The sequence below is a fragment of the Peromyscus maniculatus genome, chromosome 4 (genome assembly GCF_049852395.1).
Source record: "Peromyscus maniculatus bairdii isolate BWxNUB_F1_BW_parent chromosome 4, HU_Pman_BW_mat_3.1, whole genome shotgun sequence".
NCBI lineage: Eukaryota > Metazoa > Chordata > Mammalia > Rodentia > Cricetidae > Peromyscus > Peromyscus maniculatus.
In genome coordinates, this window is record NC_134855.1 from 50,166,686 (window position 1) to 50,189,393 (window position 22,708).

The following is a 22,708-nucleotide window of genomic DNA, read 5'->3' on the forward strand; positions in this document are numbered from 1 at the left end:
GGGTCATTTGACCCGCCCCCTCCCAAGGGGTCTTGACCCACAGGTTGAGAACCACTGATCTAAACTGTCTTCTCTACGATTCTTAATGTTCCTTGCTGGTTCAGACAGAGGCTACAGCCTTCCTAATGGCTTTGATGGTCCACTCCTGTGCCCAGTTACGTTCCCAATTCCCCCAAGACAGTCATATGCTAAACACTGGAGCACTAACTTACCCTACCCAGCTCAGGTTTGAAGGACAGCTCTATGTATTGCTTACTCTGAGGTTTAACATCCCTGTCTGGCTTATTGGGTGTTTCATTTCCACTATCATTTCAATTTGGCCTTTCTTCACTCATTCTTTTAATTGAATTATATTTTATATCTTATATTGACTCCCTATTTCATTCATCTCTTGGATTTTGCCTTGAGTTGTCTGAACATAGTTTTAATCATTCTCTTGAACTTTTTGCAAGTTCTTTGAGGTCATTCCCTCTGGGGTCCTGTCTTAGGGTCTTCATTGCTGTGAAGAGATACCATGACTATGGCAACTGTTATAAAGAAAGCATTTAGTTGGGGTGGCTCGCTTACAGTTTCAGAGGTTCAGTCCATTAGCACCATGATGGAGAGCATGGTGGCGTGCAGGTGCTGGAGCTGAGAGAGCTACATTTTACAGGCAACAGGAAGTCGACTGGCTGTCACATCAAGGGAAGCTTGAGCAAAAGAGACCTCAAAACCCACTCCCACAGTGACACACTTCCTCCAACGAAGTCACACCTCCTAATAGTGACACTCCCTTTGGGGACTATTTTCTTTCAAACCACCACAGGTCCTTTATTTTGTGATCAGTAATTTTTGGAGGAGATGTGTTGTCCTGGATTTTCTTTCTTTCTTTCTTTCTTTCTTTCTTTCTTTCTTTCTTTCTTTCTTTCTTTCTTTCTTTCTTTCTTTCTTTCTTTCTTCCTTCCTTCCTTCCTTCCTTCCTTCCTTCCTTCCTTTCTCTCTCTCTCTCTCTCTCTCTCTCTCTCTCTCTCTCTCTCTTATTTTTTTGCACAGATTTGTGCATCTGGGATCAGTTGGTTAAGTAGCAGTACAGGCTTAGGTCTGGTGGGCTGGAGACTGCCTACCAGCCGGCACCAGGAGAAGTGTGGGCAGGGACTTCAGGACGAAGGAGCTAAGCTGACTAGAAGTATGGCCCAAGCATTCGGGTCCTAGCAGGCCTTACCTGTGGGGACAGGAGCTGGATGGGCCATGGTTTACCATCTCTAAAGTAGTTTCCTGTCCTTTCAATGATGGCAAACTACCACCTCTGCTTTGACAATCAGACATAGGCTCAACCAATGGTAGATGTTAACATCCCCAAGATAGTCTATAAACTACATAAAGAGTCCCTTTTTGTGTGCTCAGTAATTGTAATCCCCTTTGGTATCTTCAAGTCGTTAATAAAGTCACGTGATCTTGTCCTTACAGTCAGCTATTGAGAAGCTAACCCACGATTACCTGAACCTGTTCCACTTCCCACCACTAACTAAGGTAAGTGAGGTTCCCTCACTGAAGGCTCGCTGCTTTTATTGGCCTAGGCACCTGCCACATCCACACCCGAGTTTGCTAAAGTCTGGAGCTGTTGTTTGAAGTGAAATTTAATTACATCCATCCAACAGAAGACTCTTTGAGGACTGTGATCTGTACAGATTACACACGTTTGTTCCGCACACTTTGAAATATTAACAACACATTCCTGATAAGAATAGTACCCATCACTAACGTAGGGGAAGGCCTCTGGCCTCATGCCTGGTTCTAGAGGCCTTTTTCTACCCTTTAAGTTGCTAAAGGAAGCCACACACACAGAGCTTTGGGTTGCCTCGTACCCTGGGGTGGAGGAGTGGAGGGGTGGAGGGGTGGAGGGGTGGAGGGGTGTTATTTAAACAGAACATTCAACACCAGTCCCCCTCCTTATCCATGGGAATACACCCCAGCAGCCCCTGCAGATGCCTGGAATCGAGATTAGCACCAATCCCTGTATGTACTGCTTTTTCCTGTGCAAACAGGCCGGTGATAGAGTTTAATATATAAACTGGGCCCAGTGAGAGATTAACAATAACCAGTAATAAAATAAGTATAATAGTTTACTCATTAAAAAGTTATTTTAAAAACTTGTGAATTGCTTATTTCTATAACTTTTTTTTTTTTTTCCTGAAGCTGAGGACCGAACCCAGGGCCTTGCGCTTAGGCAAGTGCTCTACCACTGAGCTAAATCCCCAACCCCAATTTTCTATAACTTTTATTTAACATTTTTTGGACCAGAGTTGACTGCAAGTTACTGAAACCATGGGAAAGAAAACCCTGAATCAAGAGGGATTACTGTACTTAACATACTGTTACGAATATGGCCTAAGGGTACATGACACGCTTCATTATAAAATTAGCAAATACTGGTAGGTAATACCCAGAGCTGTACTAGTTCACCAACAGCCATGGCTTCCCATCTCTCAGCCTTGGGTCTCTCAGTCTACATAGACTGGAGAAGCCGCGGATTCCTTCTCTGGAAAGAGGGTGTAAATCCCTTGAGTACTTGGAAGCTCTCAGCCTGCATCCAGCGCAAAATGTGCTTCTAGAATGAAATGCACAGTGCCAGATGCATCCAGAAAACCACGCCAGTGACACTGAGCGGAACAGCACAAGAGAAATCACTCGGCAGAGTTCTCAAAGTTCTGTCGTCTCTTGTTTTCAGCCATTAGATACAACTTGTATCATAATCTAGTAATGAAAGTTCAATTCGAAATTAGAATGGAAAAACCGGTTAGCACCAGGAGCTATGAGAACTGCAGAGGTGTAGGCAGGGGTTTCAGGCTTAGGGACCCCTTAACGGTCAGAACCAGGAGCAGGACTAACCAGCAAGTGTGGGTCGAGCAGCAGGGGACTGGTGGGCTCTGCCCCGTGGCAGGGGTAAAGAGAAGTACCTGATTTCCACGTGAAGTCAAGGCGAGAACCCCGTCTCTGATAACAATATCTGCTTTTCTATTTTAGGATTCAGGAGGGGAGCCTGAAGAAAACGAGGAAAAGATTGTGAACCTTGAACTTGTTTTTGGTTTTCACTTGAAGCCAGGAACTGGCCCACAGGTAACGAACGGTTCAAATCCCTTGGGTAGTTTCAAACTGTAACTCAGCGGTTTTATACACCAGTCCCAACTACCGGGTAACAGGATTCAGAATAAAAGTGTAGACTGAAGACTTCGTAAAAGAGAACCTAGCTGACAGGTTGCCAGCTTCCTCTGGAATCCAATCTGAGAAATGTGTAATTTCCGTCAGTAAAGAATACTAGGGGAGACCACCCAAACGCTCAAGGGTGCAGAGAGCAAAACACAGGCAGCATGAGTTTCGGTGATTGCTCACTCTGCTCTCTGGCTCCTGGCTCTTGAGGAAAGGAAGTATGAAACCACACAGAGAACGGACCGGAGACAAAGTGGAGATCTGGAATTTCAGCTGGAGTAGGACAGACAGCAGGGCATTTGACCTGCACTCATTCAGTGAGGCTTTTACGTCACATCATTTTCGGCCTGTGGGGGAAAACCTGCCTAGGTAGCATGTGGGCTTGCGTGACTTCAGATTACTGTAAACAGCTAATAGCTTCTATTAATTATTATGCGTCATGCAAAGAGTGTTTGTTTGAATTACCTTTTCTCATTGCTGTGAGGGAATCCTGATAGAAGCCACTTAAGAGAGAAGGCTTATCATGACCGCGTGACATGGCTAGCCACATCGCGGCCACACTCAGGAATCAGAGAAACAGGATGCTAATGCTTGCACTTGTCACTCTGTCTGGGAGCCCCCCACACTCAGGGTGGGTTTTCCCTCCTCCGTTAAATCTCTCTGGAAATGCCTTCATAGACATACCCAGAGACCCAGAGGATGCCTCCTAGATGATTTCTGAATCTAGTCAAGTTGACAAGGAAGATGAGCCATCACAGTCCTAGCATATAAATGTGGCTCTTCCCTAATTTGCAGATGTGGACACCGAGACTGAGGGGTTAAATGCCTTGTCATCCTAGGGCTACATAGCCAGAAAGTAGCTGAATTAAGAATTTGTTTGATTTGATTTGATTTGTGTGTGTGTGTGTGTGTGTGTGTGTGTGTGTGTGTGTGTGTGCGCGCGCGCGCGAATGCCGGTACCCTTAGAGTCTAGAAGAGGGTGTTCCCTGGAGCTGAAGTTACAGAAGTTTGTGAACCACCTGATGTGGATGCTGGGAATCGAATTCAGGTCCTCTGGAAAAAGAGCAAATGCTCCTAACCGCTGAGCCATCTCTCCAGCCCCAGCCCGTTTTTAGCCACTGTGTAACTTGTACTTTCGCTTTGAGGAGTCAAGGGACTTCTATTAACTTCTCCCACCTGTAGCTTGTGGCTGGCAAAGGGTTGCACAGCCCTGGCTGGTCTCCAGGCCATTGCTTAACCAGACCTTGCCCTTTTCAAGCCAGTCCCAGGACCCAGACCTCGGGAACTGGGAATGACTGGAAGTTGTGAGGGTTGAGTTTCACCGGGAACTTCTAAAGCTCCTCTTTCTGGACACTGTCGGGGTCGGTTCTGTCTACACCAGTGAAGCATATCGATGCACTAAAGCTTGGGGAAAGGGACTCTGTGTGTCCTCTCCTCTGCCCATCACGTAAATAAGGGAGCGCTGTTCTTCCTGTCTGTTTGCTCTTGTTAGAAGCAGAAAGAATGAGGGCAAGGTCAATTCCTCCCTCTCCGGGAGCACTGAAGGGCCTTCCAGCCGCCGCACACTCAGTCTGCCTGATGGCAAACAAGGTGTGTGTTACTATCCACCTTCCTTAACATCCCCAGATCCATGATGATCTATAAGCTTTCTTTACTGTAGCCCTTTTTATGACTTGTAGGGAAGGAAAGTTTCCTTGAGAGACATTGTCAAGGAAGGTTTTCAAACAAGAAAATGTTTTCAATTAGTAAAGATATGTACTTGTTAATGTGGATATCTGAAAAATATTTTTTAGTAAAACTCAGAAGCTATGAAGATATTTGAGAATAAATACAGTGACCTATTTTTTTTTTACCATAATAATATGGACCTTTTAAGTTCTGGGCTATGTACAAATACAACTTTCTATAGTCTGCTGTCCCTGGTCACCTACCCAGAATTGTCATTCTACCCATTCGTTCAGCTGTCCCTTACGGAGGGTGACTGTATGCCTAGATTTATGCTAAATGCTCAGACTACAAAGGCAGGAGGCGCAGTCTTGGCTTACAAGGAACCCATAGCATCTCGAGGGGAACAGACCAGATCAGTGAGTGGCTGTGCTACCGAAGGATGAAACTTTCCAACACCACACACATCGGTCCGTGCACACACACTGGATACAGATCCACTTGCGGATGAGAAGGAAGTGAGGGATGGTCTTAGTGTCTCCCTGGTAAAATGATGCTAAAATCCAAAGTTTAGAACCCCTGGGATTTGTTTGGTAGGAAGAGGGTGTGGAAGGCAGAGGGACCAGTATATGTGAAGCGAGGCAAACACAGGAAGCTCCCCTTGGGCTCCTTTCCATGGACCTGACTCAAGTCTTTTCCCCTTGGGAAGACTCAACACAGAGCAGGGAAGTGCTGTGGTTAGAGTTAAGGCCAAGAGGGGCTGCTGAGCACAAAGGACCCATGTATTGTGCCAAGCTAAGGAACCGAAGGGTTTCACAGAGCAGGGAAGAGCTGGTTTGTGTTTTTAAGACATTGCTCAGTAGCAGGGGGAGGGGATTCCAGGAAGGGTCAGGGGAAGAACTGTGAGTCAAGAGGAGAAGCAAGTTAAAAGGGATGAGTATAACTGGACAGTGGCGGCGCACACCTTTAATTCCCAGCCCTCGGGAGGCAGAGGCTATCTGTGAGTTCTAGGGCAGTCTGATCTACAAAGCAAGTTCTGGGATAGCCAGGGCTGTTACACAGAGAAACTCTGTCTGGAAAAACAAACAAACAAACAAAAAACACCCAAAAACAAAAATCCAGTGATGAGGACAAACTGGAACACACTGAGAACTGATGAGACTTAACCCTCAGGGAGACGGGGTGAAAAGGAGGAGAGAGGAGCCAGGTCTGGGACAAAGGTTTCTAGCCCAGCAGCTGGACGGATGGTGTTATGGAGTGACAGATCAAAAGGAAGCCCTATTGTGTGGGTGCCGTGCCAGGGTCCCAAACGCATAAGGAAGTAACTGGCATGGGGTCAATCAGGAAATGCTTTGGGGAAGGCCTCCATTTGGAACTGGAGCGTGGAGAGGTTGATTGGGCCACTACAAAATAGTTACCTGAATATAATGAATAAAAGCTGTCTAGAGACTTTCTGAAAAGCTTAAGTATTTTATGATATTTTCTGAACGCCATCTCATCAGTCCCCTGGCATTTATGTCAAATGCACGGGACACAATATTATCACCATTGATTAAGGAACAAGACAAAGTGTGTGACTAGCCTGGGATGGGGTGACAACAGATAGGTCCAAAAATTATGGCTTAGTTTTCGTTTTTATTGTCTATGTGCTAACTCATTTAAGCCATCTCTAAACTCAAATAAAACAGTCACAGAACAGATTACTGTCTAGTTCTTCAGTACTCTATTACGGCACACTAACACCCTAAATTACAAAATACTTCTTTATAAGCATGCTCTGAATGGAAATTATAGTTCGTATGAGAAGTCTTATAAAAGTCTTATTACCTTGACCCATTAAAGGTAGAGTAGAACCCATTTAAAAAAAGACTTCCTCAAAATCCCAGTTAACCGGGTTCTCATAAACCTACCTTTGCAACCACCTCCATGACTAGAAACAAACAAACAAACAAACAAAAACTCCCAAGAAGCACTGGGATTCTGAAATCCTCCCCGAACCCTCTGCTTCATGTCACCTTTTCTTCCACAAGTAAAATGAGAAGTATGTTCCAACAGGAGCCACTGGGAATAATGTGTGACAGCGATTCCTCTCATGAAAATAATGACGACTTCTTCGCTTTGCCTCTGAGAGGGAGTATTGAGTAACTATACCCCAGAAGTGGTGTTACTCACCTTTGCATTGCTGTAGCAAAGTGCCCACAGAGACGACTTCAGGGAAGACAGCTGCATTTTGGAGCACGGTTTCAGAGGATTTCAGACCACTGTGGCGGGGAAGGCATGTGCAGCAGTTCAGTTCTTAGCGGGGAGCTTGTGGTAGAGGATGCTGACATCACGGTAGACAAGGAAGCAAAGAGCATGATGGGAACAAGAGGCCAGATAGAGCCTTCGAAGGCCCGCCCCTAGCGACCTTCTTCCACCAATGAGACCCCACCTCCTAAACATTCCGCGGCTTTCCAAAAGAGAAGCACTGAGACTAGAGCGATGACTCAGAGGTTAAGAGCACTGCCTGCTCTTTCTGAGGTCCTGAGTTCAAGTCCCAGCAACCACACAGTGGCTCACAACCATCTGTGGTAGAGCCTGATGCCCTCTTCTGGCATAAAGGTGTACATACAGACAGAGCACTCAGACATTAAACAAACAAACAAGTCTTTTAAAAGAAAGAGAAAGAGAGAACCACCAACTAAGGAAAAAGTGTCCCAGACATGAGCCTGCTGAGGTCATTTCAAGTGTTATGCCATCTCAATAACTTGAGGCCCACCAAGAACAAAGATTAAGCCGGGCGGTGGTGGCGCACACCTTTAATCCAAGCACTTGGGAGGCAGAGGCAGGCGGATCTCTGTGAGTTCGAGACCAGCCTGGTCTCCAAAGTGAGTTCCAGGAAAGGCGCAAAGCTACACAGAGAAACCCTGTCTCGGGCAAAAAAAAAGAAAGAACAAAAATTAAAATGTGACTTTATGTACAAATAGCTGCAGAGGGAAAACCCTTGCATTGTAAGAGGTCAACCTGTGTCCTAAGAATCTGGATGAAATTACTTTTGTTAGCTGCTGTTTTCCACCAAATGGTTTATGGCGTGAGGCTGAGTCAAAGAACCTTAGGAACCCGTCCATGTCTGAATGTGTGCGCCTTCACCAGGAGCCAAGATGGCTGCCTGACACCCAGCCCATGATCTTTGTCTTGACTGCTGCCCCCTTCTGGAGATCCAGGATCTTCCAGGCTTCGGCACCATGCACGACCCAGGCTTCCTCCCACAAGCAAAATGTCCTTTTTCATTTCCTGTCCTAAAACAACCTAGCAGGGAGGGGAAAAGCATGCTTGTGCCAACGGCGATACTCAAATGAGAATGGCTTTACTCTGTTTCAGTGCTTTCTCAGCCTTCCTGACGCGCTATCTTTTAATACAGTTCCTCAGGTTCTGGTGAACCCCAACCATAAAAATCATTTCGTTGCTACTACGTAACTGTAACTTTGCTACTGTTATGAATTGTAATGTAAATATCTGGTGTGTGATCCTTGTGGAGGTCTCGACCCATTGGTTGAGAGTTGCCGCACTATTTGACCCTTTCTAAAGAGCAAAGTTAATTATTTATTTAAATAGCGCGCGCGCGCGCGCGCGCGCGCGCGCACACACACACACACACACACACACATCTATGGAAATTATGACAATCAAACTGGGAGAAATTGGGTCTTCCTAAGCCTGAGTGTCTCCCACATGAGAGGCAGGAGATAGCTCTAATTCCTCTGATACCTATTACCACATCGTACTTCTGACAGGCACTTTGCAAACATATTTAATGCCATCTTTTCAACTCAGCATGATAGGGAACCGCAGCCTGTATGAGCCTTTCCAGGAGGAAACCATGGAGAGAGCTGAAGTGCCTTGTCCAGAGCCTCTACCTAATAAGGGGCAGCTCCAGCCACCGCCTCCTTCTGGAAAGTGCCATCATCCCCTCCGAGTACATGCATTGGTGATCAGTTGGATTTTGATCAGTTAATACTATACTCTGGCAATTTCTGTTTTGTGTGAAAAAGGCTTTGTGTTTTGTGCTGAAACGCCTTTGGCTTGGTACAAAGGAAGGCAGCTTCTAGAAACTCAGGCAGCTCCGTGCACTCCCCAGGGCAGCAACCACCCTTTTTATTGAAATATTCAGCTGCATAGAGTTTATGATTATGTCTCTTATCAGCTCACCAGTCAGGAGTACTGATGCTCAATTTGCCGAGGGATAAACTATCAAATCACCCAGTACTTTTCTCACCAAGCTCTTCTGGGACTTTGTGTCATGAAAATGCAAAAGCAGGCGCAGCGGGACGGCATCCGTTGCCTGTGAGTGCCAAACTGTCAGGCTCTACCCGGAGTCCTTATCCGTCCCTGCCCCCGGTAAGACAGAAGAAGCGTGGCGGGGCTGTGTGCCCGCAGGCCTGCACTCACCACTTGCCCTAGCAGAAACATCACCTCCTGTCTCCCAGCATTTCCCAACAGGGAACTGGGTCCAGGCCAAGGAACCCTCTCCACATGGCCATCACTTCGGATTTACTTTGGAGGAGTTTTCTGAGGAGACAGAAGCCCTCTCGTGAGAGGCCCAGGAGGAGAAAATAAGGAGGATTTTGAGGCAGATTGGCAATGTTCCTCAGGAGGTTGGCTGTCCCTGGAGGACTCTCCCTGACTTTCTTCCTCTTCCTCCCCAAGTCTTGTCCTGTGCGAACCTGGCTGCTTCTCTGGCACCACAGAGGCAGTGCAGTATCCAACCGCTCCGGTCCTTATTGACCAAAAATGCACATACCTCTGCCTCTCACTTGTATTGTGCTGAGGCCTTTATTAGAATACTTACAAAATGTTGCATTTAATAAACTGAATTGAATCACCAGACCCTTTCTCAGAATACTATAAATATCGGAAACTGTCAAAGAGGGTTTTTTTTTTTTACTATTATGTAATTTTTGTAAATGGATAGATAAAAATAGCTAAAATAACAGGGCCTCAAGAAAAGGATTCTGTAAGCATGCATAAAGCCAATGCCTTCTGTCGATTCCAGAACAGCTGAGAGCAGAGCTTTTCTCTACTCTGATGGTTATTGGAGGTATTATAAATTCAGTAGAAGGAAGTTCATTCCCCATGATCAGCTATGGAGGAGGGGCTATGCACACAGACATGTCTTTGTACATGTACCTAAGTATTAAAGCTTGCAGTGGCAGAATTCCAGAAGACATACAGGTTTTAGGGAGGAAGAAACAGGGAAGGATTTGCAAAGGGAGTAAGTCCTAAAGAGCCACAGCATGGCACAGTGTCGTAGTTAACACTACTGAATGGGGAACTTAAAATTTCACAAGAAAGGGGAATTTTTTTTTTTCTTTTTCTTTTGGTTTCTGAAGATAGAGTTTCACTGTGTAGCCCTGACTGTCCTGGATCTCGCTCTGTAGACCAGGCTGGCCTTGAACTCACAAAGATCCGCCTGGCTCTGCCTCCCGAGTGCTGGGATTAAAGGCGTGCACCACCACTGCCTGGCTAGGAAGGGGAATCTTAAGTGTTTGTATCACAGAATTAACAAGAAGAAAGAAAGGGAAAGCTGGAGGAAACTTGAGAGGCGATGGCCAGGGAGCCGCAGGCTGCAGTAGTGGTCTCCAGTTTGGTCCAGCTAGTCACATTAAATACGTCCAGCTTTAACATGCCAATCAAAGTGCCCTAAAGTAGTCCTTTAAAAAGAGAAAGAAAAATGAGTTTTAATTGACGGCACAGAAGCAAATGCAGTTACAGTTTTATAAGTCACCGCTGATTTCTAATTACAGAGTGTGGCAGTGTGCTCTGTCCAATGGGTTGGATAGCCGCCTGTAGAGCTAGAGCTGATCAGGGTGCAGTACTCAGCACGTGCTTGCTGATGGCTTGACAGCCACTTGTACATGCCAGGACTGCTAGGTAGCACTTCCAGATCTGGGTGGTGTAAATATGTCTACCATGACTGATGTCAGGTTACCGACCTGACATCCCTGAACTTGGCTGGGAAGAGAGGTGAGAATCAGCTGAGGGGAGGTGCCTCTAGCACACTCTGGGATCCTTCTTAATCTTCCTCGGGATTATGAACACCTTTAAGAATAGCAGACGGCGATGTGGCACATGGGAGCAAACACAGGCTTAAATAAAGGACAGACATGTCCGTGCTGTTTATCAGGATTCTGTTAGCTCGGGGACAGCTCTAAGTCTTTTAATGAAGCCATGGTCGCCTGTCTCCTGAATCAACACTGACTCACATTGTCTCACATTGACCATATTGTGTGAATCAAAAGGCAGGATTTAGATTTGTGAAAAGTAAAAACGGACTCATAGAGACAGAGGGGGAAATCTAAATTTGTGCCTGTCTATTGAAACCCCCTGGGGTCAGCATAGTCGGTGATTCCTAGATGGTAGGTAGAGTTGTGGGTATGGTCTTTGCTTTTAGAAGCCCCTGTGTACTGCTGGTCAGTTTTGTGTTGAGACTTACAGGTCTTGAGAATAATGAACTAAAAACAAAAAAACCCAGACTGATTAGTTACAATAAAATGCAAGGCACTAGAATGCAAAGACAAGACACTCTACCAAGCCCGGACATTGGAGTTTGGACTGAAAATGGCTCCACTGATGGGCAGTGCTTAAACCCAGGTCGGGGATCTTTCAGAAATCTACCGTTTCCCACCACCCCTAGAATCATGGGATAGGAGAACAACTTAACAGGTAGCCATCTTTATATTCTGAGGGTCCTGAGTAAAAGTCGAAAGGCAACAAATATCTCAGCATTGAAAGAATTGGATGAACACTTAGCTAAGTTAGGTCACTGTCTCTCTTCATTAAGAAACCCAACCCAACACAGAATATTCCTAATTAAATATAGCAAATCAATAGCAAAACTATTCATATATATATATATATATATATATATATATATATATATATATATGAAACAACTGCCTTCCAATTTTAAATACAGTTTTTAAAGCCCTTTCTAAGCCTGTTAACTAACATCCGAACCACCTTAGATACTCGAGCGTAAGTGCCCTCTGAAAGTGGGTCTCACTGGATTTGTTTCGCTTTATATCCCTAAGGTCCCTTTTCACACTCAACTCCCGTAACAACCCCCAAAAGGCGATACACCAACCTCACCTCCACTGGTGTGTACTTGGCACCGGTCTGCCCTGACCTTCGACACGAGCCATTGTGAAGGGTATAACACATTTACATATTTTGCAATAAAACATCAGTTATTTGCATTACTGTGTCAAGTTTTATTTGATTCTTTCACCTAAAAATGACTCATTTTCCTTTCTTGTATTTTAAAAACCAACTACTCTAAGCTTGTTTGAGAATAATCAAAAATTGCCCATTTAGCTAGAAGTCATTTTCTTTTCAAAAGGCAAATGTTATTTAATCTTTCAGCTGTTCATTGTGCCATCATAAATACTTTCTTTTCAGCACAGTTGTGGGGACTGAAATGAGCCCACTAATTGCCTCCCATTTCGACTGACATGTGGTGGTTTGGCGGAGAGGGAACCCAGCAGGGAGAAGGAAATAGGAGGCTGAGAAAATGAGAGCTAATTATTTCCCCTGCCTCATGTCAGGCTCCGTGTCGGCCTTGTTTTTACAAACTGGAAGGTTTAGAACTAAATAAAACAAACTGGCGTCATGTTTTTATAGACTGCCAGTGTCATGGAAGCAGCTGCACATCTCAAAGACAATATAATGCCTGCGTTCGCATGGACACCATCTGACAGACACTGTGAGCCACGGCTAATGAGGATATCACAGTGGTGCCAAAGTGAAAGGTGCTGAATTATGTATGATTCTTCATCAGTGCGGCAATAGTCCTGTACATCATTATGAGACATTGTTTTGCTGGAGAGATTAAAACATTCTTAGTTCCAGACCCTGCAACCTATACGCGCTGAAAGAGGTTATTAATGGAATTTTTAGGGAGACTTTCTTGTGGGTTTCTTTGGGGTTGGAAAAACCAATTTCATGGGACAAAGCCACGATGGGTCATGACACTGTATAGATAAAGAAGAGAAGCAAATTAACCATACTTGTATTATCTTCCTTCCAAAGACAGCATAATAAAATATAGTGTAGCGGGGTTATACTTAATGATAAATAACCCAGGTGCTTTCCCAGGACATGCCACTCTCCTGCCTTTAACACAGCGGGTTCCGGCAGCTGAGCTGGATAATGGCAACACATGTAGAGGCGCCTTGAAGGCCTCCATCCGCAGCCTCCCCCTCCTCGTTATACAGCCAGGACCAGTATCATTTTTGCGGGTTTTGTTTTCATCTGGGATTGCTTCTTAGGCTTCGCAGAAGGCAGTTGCTAAGACTGCCTCTTTCTCTCCCGGCTCTAGTTTCTCTGAAAGTTTATCCTGACCCCTCTAGTTTATATTTTAAAGCACTTCCTCAGTGGGTGGCTTTTAGCCTTCTCCATTTATGGGAAGAGAGGAGCAGGTGGGGGTTTTGGAAGCCAATGCCTCTAAGATTAAGCTCGATGTATCTAGGACACAAATTCCAGTTCCATGAGGCTGACTTTATTTCTCCAGTATCTGAGCCTCGATTTCTTCATCCATAAAATGGGAACTGTGTTCTCGAGAACAGAGTAAGACCATAAGGGTTAGATAACATAAATAGAGCTCAACCCCATGATGCTGGCTGTATGCGAGTGACAGTGTGAAGTTTAATCCGTGTAGCAGCCTCCGGATTGCCGGAAAGAGGGCTTGCCTGGAGAGGGGGACTTTCTAGAGGGCTGGAGAGGTCTTACTTGCTTTGTTGGGTACACAGGTATAGGCAGACACAAGTCAAACTCTGTACCTGTGAAGTTAAAATCTGTGTTCTCATTACATGCAGATTGTACCTCAGTGCGAAAGCACATTGTTTTTAAATGTCTATATTCTTCAGGAAAAGCTAATCTAGAAAGGCTGGTTTGGGGGCCATTTTCCTTCTGGAGGATCCAGAAGGATCCTGGACTTGGATTTTTATTTTTGAAGATTGATCTATGGTGTTGATGGCCCCAATTAATTTGGTAGGGAAAAACTGTATATTTAAAAAAAAAAAAAAAAAAGGTATTGTCTCTGAATTCCCAGAACTTTAAAGTTTGATATATTTTGTGCTATTTTAGTATTTGGGCATTTTTCCTCCTATTTGGAAAATCTACCACTATCTGGACTCTTCTCTTTCATTCCTTCTTCCCTCCCTCTTTTTCTGTAGAGAGAAGGGATGTCTATGTTTGGTGTCATTTCAACTAGTTTGGGACTCCAAGGAATTGTAAGCAGGTCACAACGCGTGTAATAGTGAGCTCTCACAAAGAGATTCTTAATTTAGCACTAACAGAGTGTTGTTTAGGACTTTATCTCCACGGGGCAAGAATCCTTGTTTTAGTTGGCCCATAACCTTAATTCATAAAATGTTTCCACATAATTGGCAATCATACAGCAGTTGGTTGGGATGCTTTCTTATCGTCCATCAGGCTCACACTGGCTCCTGGAATTGTCCGGGTATCTCAGCAGGTGATCAGAGAAGTGTCCATATCCTGAGAAGGTAGTAGAATTCTCCTCTTTTCCACATTCCAAATGCAAAACTTGCCCTCTCCCCCACAAAATGTCGTGTGTCTCCTGCAGACCTGCAGAGCATCGCATCTGCTAGTTAATGAACATTTTCAAGGACTGTGTGTTGCTGCCCCAAGCCCCAGCATAAACAGTTTCTGTGCTCAGCCTTTCTGCCTTCTGCTAAGCTGGGGGCTTAATTCCCTGTGGGTCAGTAGGTGATTCTCTCTGGAAAGGTAGGTACATCAGGATGATTCTTCCAGCCTTGTGCATCCTGGGTGGGAATCTAGGCTTGAAATTACAATCCAAGATAATCGGGACCTGCACTGATTTTGCATCTGCAACAAGACAAGCTGGTTGTTTCTGTTTTGGATGGTCCAGTGCCAGCTGGGCTGGAGCTCAGTGGTTCCAGTGGTCAATTTGTACTTCCAGCAATGACCTGCTGTAGTCATGGGAGAAAGATTGGCTATGTTGAACCTCATGGAAACAAGAGTTTTATTCTCTGTCTTGGATCCTTACAGATGGATTCAGTAGGAGAATCTGGACTGTCTGCAGTTTTTACCCCCAACTTTCACTCTATAAAATGGGACATACTGGTACTGTTGTTTGCCTTTTGTTAACCAATAACAAGGAAAAGTTCAGAACTCAGAGAGGAAATGCTATGGCTTAAATCTGGAATGAAGCCATGCCATGTCTTAAGGGATTAGTCTTAGCTATCGGGAGGTGGTGGAACCTTTAAAGAGCTGAGCCTAGTTGAGGGGGCTTTCAAGTCATTAGAGGCACACCCTCAAAGTGGACCCTTGGCTCCCAATCTCTCTTGTACTCCTTGGCCATGACATAAGAGGTTCTGCTCTGCCCTAGCTCCCACTAGGACGCCCTGCCCTACTATTAGCCCCAAGGCAATGCCCAAATGATTATGAACATGAACCCTCCAATTCTGTGAGCCAAAATAAACCTTTTCTCTTTATAAGTTAATTATGTCAGATATTTATTATAGCAATGGGAAATGAACACAGGAGGCCTGCTCTTCACAGTACCTAAAGAGACTATACTAGTTCGAGTCTAAACTTAACTCGCCATTTGCTACCTCTGTGATCTCAGCCAAATTAGCTCATCTTTTTGTGCATCGGTTACCTTGACCAAAAATGAGGCTCTCTGGCTGTCATTTAATACATTTAGTACATTTAATAGCCACTGTACTTCCAGACATCTGGTTCTTATTAGCAAGGCTGTATTGAGACATGTTGAAGCAGGGGAGGACCAAATTAGCTTTCTATGTTCCATGTTTTATGAAAGAAGATAAAAATGTATTCCTTCTATTTACTAACACCGGTCACGGTGATACTTCCAGCACCAGGTTTCAGGCCAGCCTGGGATACACGAATCCTTTTCTTGGGGAAAAAAAAAAATCGGTTTGTTGTGCTAAACATGATGGTATACACCTATAATACCAGCACTCAGGATGCAGGGGCAAGACTTGCCACAAGTTCAAGGCCAACCTGTTCTACATAAGACGTGCTATGCCAACTAGGGCTATCTCGTGAGATCTTTCTAAAACCAGAACCAGATAAAAAGAACACTAAGCTTCAGAAAGATGACGTCAGTGTCAGGAGGTAAGGCTTTAAACTTACGAGTCTTCTGCTTCACCCCTGCCTCCATTTCTCCATAGCAACAGAATATACAACCTTTCCCCCATCTGTTCCCACAGCATCAGCAGGTGTATTTACATAGCCGGGGTGAGATGGTTTTGGAAAAGGAGTCTTTGGAGGAGTCCCACCGCAGGACTGACCCCGTAGCCACCACCATTTGATGGATCTAGGGCTGTCAAGACTGAGAGTTGTTCAGGGTGCCACAGTCACTCTTGAGAATTTCTTATTCAGTGTCAATATGCAGGTTTGTATTACCTCAGGCCAGTCAGTCACCCAGGTGAAGTGAATGGTTTTAAAATCAGGACCAAGATGTGAATAGGCAACACTGGCACAGGTAACACTGATGCGGGGGGCTTAGGAATATGCGGAACTGATGCCCTTCTCTTTAAGATGGGGTCTCACGTAGCTTGGTCTGGCCTTGAGCCCAAGTGTGAGGATTACAGGTGTGCACTACCACACTGGCCTGTGTGACTTAACTCTTCTTTAAGAACACCCCAATAGTCCACTGGTGAGCCCCTTGTTACATGCCTTCTTAATATCTGTATTTGTATCGTGTGGGCCTCAGTGGCCGCTGGTGACAGCCTGGAAGTTGTGGGCGATCCTCGAGGACATGTTAGGTCAGTTTGAAAAAGAGCAGGACTTATTTTGCTTTATTTGTGAGTTACTTTCCTGAACTAAGTGACAGTGACATCGGGGACGCTGAAAAGCCCCTGGAGTTGTGTCAGTGGACTGGCAAGTTAGTTGACCCCACTGTTCTCTCTCGCCCAGCAAGCAGGGTCATCTTCTGTGAGATGGCTGGCGTCCTCCTTCCCCAGAGCTGCCCTGAGGAGCACCGGGTTGCTTCTGAAGCCGTCTCCCTTTAGGATTCAGTGAAGGGCCCTACAAGACAACTAAGACTGACAGAGTCAGGTGTAGCCCTGTGATTTGGATCAGGGCTCCTGCAAGGTCAACTACAGAGGGCAGCAGCTGCGGGAGGAGCGCCAGCCTCGGGTTGGAGCAGGGCCATCTCCGGGCTTTCTCCTCCTATCTGCTGTCACCGGCTCATCTGATTGGTGGAGTTGAGCAGAACACCAGTGAGCCTGGTCCCCTCTACTGCCCCCCCCATTGGTGTCCCCGCAGGCACCTTTCCCAGGTGGAGTCCCATCTCCATCTCTACCACCACCCGTCAGGAGACACCAGCAAAACTCTTGAGTCTGCCTGAGCCTCATTTCCTCGTGGGTTTAAAGGGGAAATAAACCTGGTTTGCGGGATTACTGTGACTATCAAATAGAACAGCAGAGTCTAAGCAGCCAGCAATATGCCCAGCACAGAGGGAGGACAATAAATGGCTCCCTCCGCTGGTGTGAGGAGATGGAGTTTGGAGCATATGTTAGTTACCTGTTTTGTTGCTGTAACAAAAATACCTCACCAAAAAAATAAACAAACAAATAAATAAATAATAAATCCCAAAACTTAAAGGAGGGCTCGTGGTTCAAGAATACAGTCCACCATGGTAGGGAAGACACCACAGCAGGACCTTGAGGCAGCGGGTCACATCGCCTCTGCAGTCAGGAAGCAGAAAGATAGGAATGCTCTGGTTCAGCTCCCTCCCTGTTTTTTATTCAGTCCAGGCCCCCAGCCCCGGCAATGGTGATGCCCATAGTTAAAGTGGGTTTCCCATCTCCAGCCACGTGCCTAAATAATCCTCACAGGCCTGCCCAGAGGCTTGTATTAACCAGCATGGAGCACCAGGTGTCACAGGAGCACCCTGTCCAGAGGGTGTGAGACCAGAGGGAGGCAGACGGAGGCCAGGCATTGCACGTTCGTATGTTTTCTTCTGTGTAGCACTGCTCTCATTCACTGTGTTCTTCAGATGCACACATGTTCCTGAATGTACCAGTAATTTTTGTACTGTCCATTCTATGAATATACAGTAATTTTATTCCCTTTTTATTAACATTAATCATTGTATTAGCTATTAAGATAAAACTTCTAAGAACATACCCAGACAAATCTTTTTCCATTTCTTCTGTGTAAATAACTACAAGTAGAATTTCTTAGTCATGGGTGTATGTTTACTTCTGTAATAAATTGCCAAAAGATTTTCTGAAGTAATTATATCATTTATATTTCTGCAACAGAGCATGGGAGTTCCAGTAGCTTCAATTCTAACCAACATTTGATGGTATCGGCCTTGGGCACTTTGCTACTGTGTAATAATAACTCCCTGTGGTTTAAGTTAACATTCCCCCCGTGACCAATGATATATAGAACTATATAGTAGTATTGCTGTACATTTGATATACCATCATTAAAAATTAGGTAGTTTCAGCCGGGCGTTGGTGGCGCACGCCTTTAATCCCAGCACTCGGGAGGCAGAGCCAGGCGGATCTCTGTGAGTTCGAGGCCAGCCTGGGCTACCAAGTGAGCTCCAGGAAAGGCGCAAAGCTACACAGAGAAACCCTGTCTCGAAAAACCAAAAAAAAAAAAAAAATTAGGTAGTTTCACATAAGAATACAAATTTCTAGCTTTCATGAAACATCGAAGGCCCTAGCAAAACTGAACTCATACTCCTACATGGGAACAATCAATAGAAGAAGCTGGGCAGCGACTGTGCTTTTAGGGTGACTGCCCAGAGCTGCAGGATTCCTGTGCCTCCCGTAACTGCTCAGCTGTGATCACCACATCATCACATCTGCAGTGCTGTCCTCCCTAAGAGGACAGTGAGCTGTGTCTTTACCCCACACCATTATCAGCTCTGGGGAAGGGAGGTAGGAAGATCAAGAGGGCTATACGATAAAAGGAAAGAAAAAGGAGGACTGTGACTTTTTTATACCAATGATAAAATATCCTTGTAATGTTTAATATGTACATTATATGGCTCTGTTGTGAAAGGTTACACCTCAAGGTTCCATAATGTAACTGCCTGGGTTTGCTCATACTTATTTTGTGCCTGGCCCCTTTAGAATCTTGAGTTTGTGATTCCTATAACAAAACACTTCAACTGATAAATTATATCTCAAGGCTGCACTAACTGGGGGTTATTAGATATACAAAAGGATCTAATTTCACGTCCTCTTTTGGAAAGGAAAAAATGAAACACTCCCACACTACTTCATTTAGAATACTTTGTGTGTTATAAAACACTAAAATGAAAAAAATTGTTTCGCTCTCTCAATTCTGTAATTTTGCTTTTAATTCCAGGATTGTAAATGGAAAATGTATATGGAGATGGATGGGGATGAAATTGCAATAACCTACATAAAAGATGTGACTTTCAACACAAGCCTCCCTGATGCAGAGATTTTAAAGATGACAAAGGTAAGGTTCTATTTACAGCTTAAAAGCTTTTTTGAATTCACAGATATCAAACAAAGACATTAAAATACCCCAGCAGTGGGCTTTTGTGCTCTTGGATGCTCACATCAGCTCAGCCTCAAGCTGCCTCTTGAAAGGCACATTTTATTTAGCAGATGGAGAGAATAATTTTTTTGTTAAAATTCCACTTGTGCTGTGTGAACTAAAGAGCACTGCAAACCAAAAAGTATCATTTAAAGTTTTTTTTTAATCCTACATTTCTTCTTACCTTACCATTTATTAAAGAAAATGTTATCAATGAAAATATTTACTTGAAACCGGATTGAGTTAAACTTTGAAAGAAAAACTACAATGATGAAGACTTCCGTTTTTCCCCTCACTGCTGGTGGAATGCGTGCTGGACAGTTGCTCTACCCCTAAGCTCCATCCCAGCCTGCTCTAGTCAGTTTCTAGAAGGACTGGGATAAGGCTGTTTGGGAACACATGGCGCTGCTTTGTAGCTTCTGTAAGTTCACACCACAAGTTCCTAGAGTGGTGGAGAGCAGGTCCAGAGTCCAGAGTCACTGCAAACCCTGAAGAAATCCAACAGAATTCTTTAACTTGCTCCTCAGAATGGAAAGAACTCATTTTTTCCCAACCATACTAGGAAAAAAAAGTGTAAGATTTCAGTGGTAGGTCTACCACTGCAGACAAAGCGTATGTCTGTAAGATGGCCATCCTGACCTCCAGTAACCATCAGTGCTGGCCCATGGCTAACCTAACTGTGCACTGAGCTTTAGTGAAGAAAATGGAGCTTTTCACAAAGAACCAGAGTACAGACACAAGTTGGAAACAAAATGAGTCTATAAAGCCATGACATTTGACTTGCGTGTTCTCTGTACAGACATAGATGGCCGAATGACCAAGTCCTTGTAACTTACAAGTTAGATTCATCAAGAGGCTAGTTCGGTATTCATTGTTGGGTCCCTCTATACAATTGGGATTCACTTCTGTGGCCTTGCTTACCTTAACATAAGGCTCTGATTTGGTTTAATGTTTCCTTATGTTGTGGAGACATACTGTATTTTGACGTCTAGAAAGAATAGGTCCTCTCCCCTGGGTCCCAGTTTTGTCCTCCCCAGTTGACACAGTTGTCCCCTTGCTTCCCTGTCCTTAAGAAGATGTAGCCATTGCTTACTGTAAGAAGGAAGTTGCTCCATGCAAAAAATAATACAATGCAATTGTAGAGCTGAATGTTTCTGCCATCATGCACCAGGGCAAAACCATACACATTAATGGAGCTTACAAGAAAAATAGGATTGGAAAGGCCATTTAAAATTTACAGAGCCTTATAAAAACAATAGAAGCAATAACAGTCTTAATTTATACAAAATCAGCCCAGTTAAAGCTCTCTTATATTCTACACCCAACTTCTACACAGTCATTGTTTTGCAGCCCCAACCTGGAAGGATAAGGGAATGAGAAGAAAATGAAAAATTAATTTTTATCAGAATTAGCATAAGATCCAAAATATAGGCTTCACTAGTCTTTTGTCTTGATACAGTAGGAAAGTAACACCACAATGTCTTCATTGGTACAAGCCTCTTGGCACAATAGCCTGGCAGACAGAAAGCTGAGTGATTGACAAGGACAGTATACTAGCTACTGCTTACCCTCAAGAAAGACAATTCTGGGACCTCTCATGTTGTATGGCTTTATCTTAATGTCGAAAAAGCATTTAGCTATTGTTTCAAACATTAGCATGAATTAACAACCTACTGAAAGGATTGAATAATACATCATGTTTTATCACCCCAGAGAGGAATGAGGACCTATGTAAGGGTACAACTATGATCCCAATACTTGGGAGGCTGAGGCAGTTGGATCATCATCTAAAACTCTAAGCCAAGACTACACAGCCAAACCCTATTTTGAAATCAAAAACAACAAAAAGCAAAAAACAAAACCCACAGAAAACCATAGATCGGGACTACCATCTCCCATCAGTAGGACATACACACAACTCATTCAGTCATAAAACAGCAAAGCCCAAAATACAAGTGTGTTGTAAGCCAGCATGATTTTATGATAATTTAATATTCTGTAAATTGTGTATGGCACAATTGGCCTCAATGAAATATGGCAGGACAGACTATCTTCTGATACGATGCCAACCTAATTTCTGTGTTTCAGCCACCATTTGTAATGGAGAAGTGGATTATAGGAATAGTGGACGATCAGACTGTGGAGTGCACAGTCACATATGAGGTAAGCTCCTAAAGACAGAGTCTACAAGTTCCACCCTCTGTTAGTGAGCAGGCATTTGTCTAGTCTCTCTGGTACTTGCAGGTTAGTATGTGGACTTATTGGAAAGGAAATTACATACTGGCATGCATATACAAAGGTAACTGCAATTTCTCTAATGAAGTGTCAGGAAGGAAAGATAAAATGATAGAAATTGGGGAAACACCTTAGATATCCATTGAACACTTTGTACATCCCACCAAATAATGTAACAAGTGAGTGTAACTCACTTGGAAATAAGAGTTCAGAAGAGGAGATCATTGATTGTTCAGAAGACCAGCATATACCCCTGTGACCACCTGGGGAGTTTATTGTTATCGCCAAATTAACAGATCCCATAAATTTTATATGAAAAGAAAAACTTACATTAAGGAAAGAAAACATGGGGGATGGAGAGATGGCTCAGTGGTTAACAGCACTGGCTGCTCTTCCAGAGGTCCTGAGTTCAATTCCCAGCAACCACATGGTGGCTCACAACCATCTATAGTGGGATCTGATGCCCTCTTCTGGCATAAAGTTGTATGTGCAGATAGAGCACTCATACATAAATAAATCTTTTTTAAAACTAAACCATGCTATTGAAATGTACACATCTGGCACTACCTGCCGGCAGGTGTAGAGAATAACCCAGTCACAAATCATGTCAGAAACCGACTGGTGGAAATGAACAATAGCTTGGGATGGTTGGTTGTGTGGTCAGAGAACAGCCATACAAACCAAGTGCAAGTCCCTAGGACACAGAGAACAGTGATAAAGCCAGACAGGTGGGCCAGGTCAGATCTGGGGACCCCAGTAAGGATGAGATAACATCAGTGGAGGCATTTTAAGCCTTAGATGCCTGACTGTGTTGTGAAAATCAAGATCTTCTGTACAATACATAACAGTTACCAATACCTTACACTTTCTTTAAAAAGAGAGATTAAAGTCTCATGTCTTTTTATCATTTAAAAACTTCATTTTTAGTATTATAAAATAATCTCTCTCTGCAAATATATTTCAACTCCGTATTTAAAAGTGGATTTAACGCCAATAACTTTGTAAAAGTCAACAAGGTCTTCAAGGGTAGGTAAGACGTTGACCC

General features: G+C 44.2%; 1 protein-coding gene across 2 annotated transcripts in view; it reads left to right on the forward strand.

The window, feature by feature from the left end:
* The window catches only part of Map3k20 (mitogen-activated protein kinase kinase kinase 20), a 162,930-nt gene that overhangs the window by 132,635 nt on the left and 7,587 nt on the right, over window positions 1-22,708 (forward strand). For both annotated transcript variants that reach the window (XM_015987992.3, XM_015987999.3), the window contains exons 15-18: window positions 1,447-1,509; window positions 3,004-3,096; window positions 19,231-19,347; window positions 21,517-21,591. In XM_015987992.3, coding sequence (XP_015843478.1) covers window positions 1,447-1,509; window positions 3,004-3,096; window positions 19,231-19,347; window positions 21,517-21,591 — 348 coding nt within the window. The remainder of the gene's footprint in view (window positions 1-1,446; window positions 1,510-3,003; window positions 3,097-19,230; window positions 19,348-21,516; window positions 21,592-22,708) is intronic.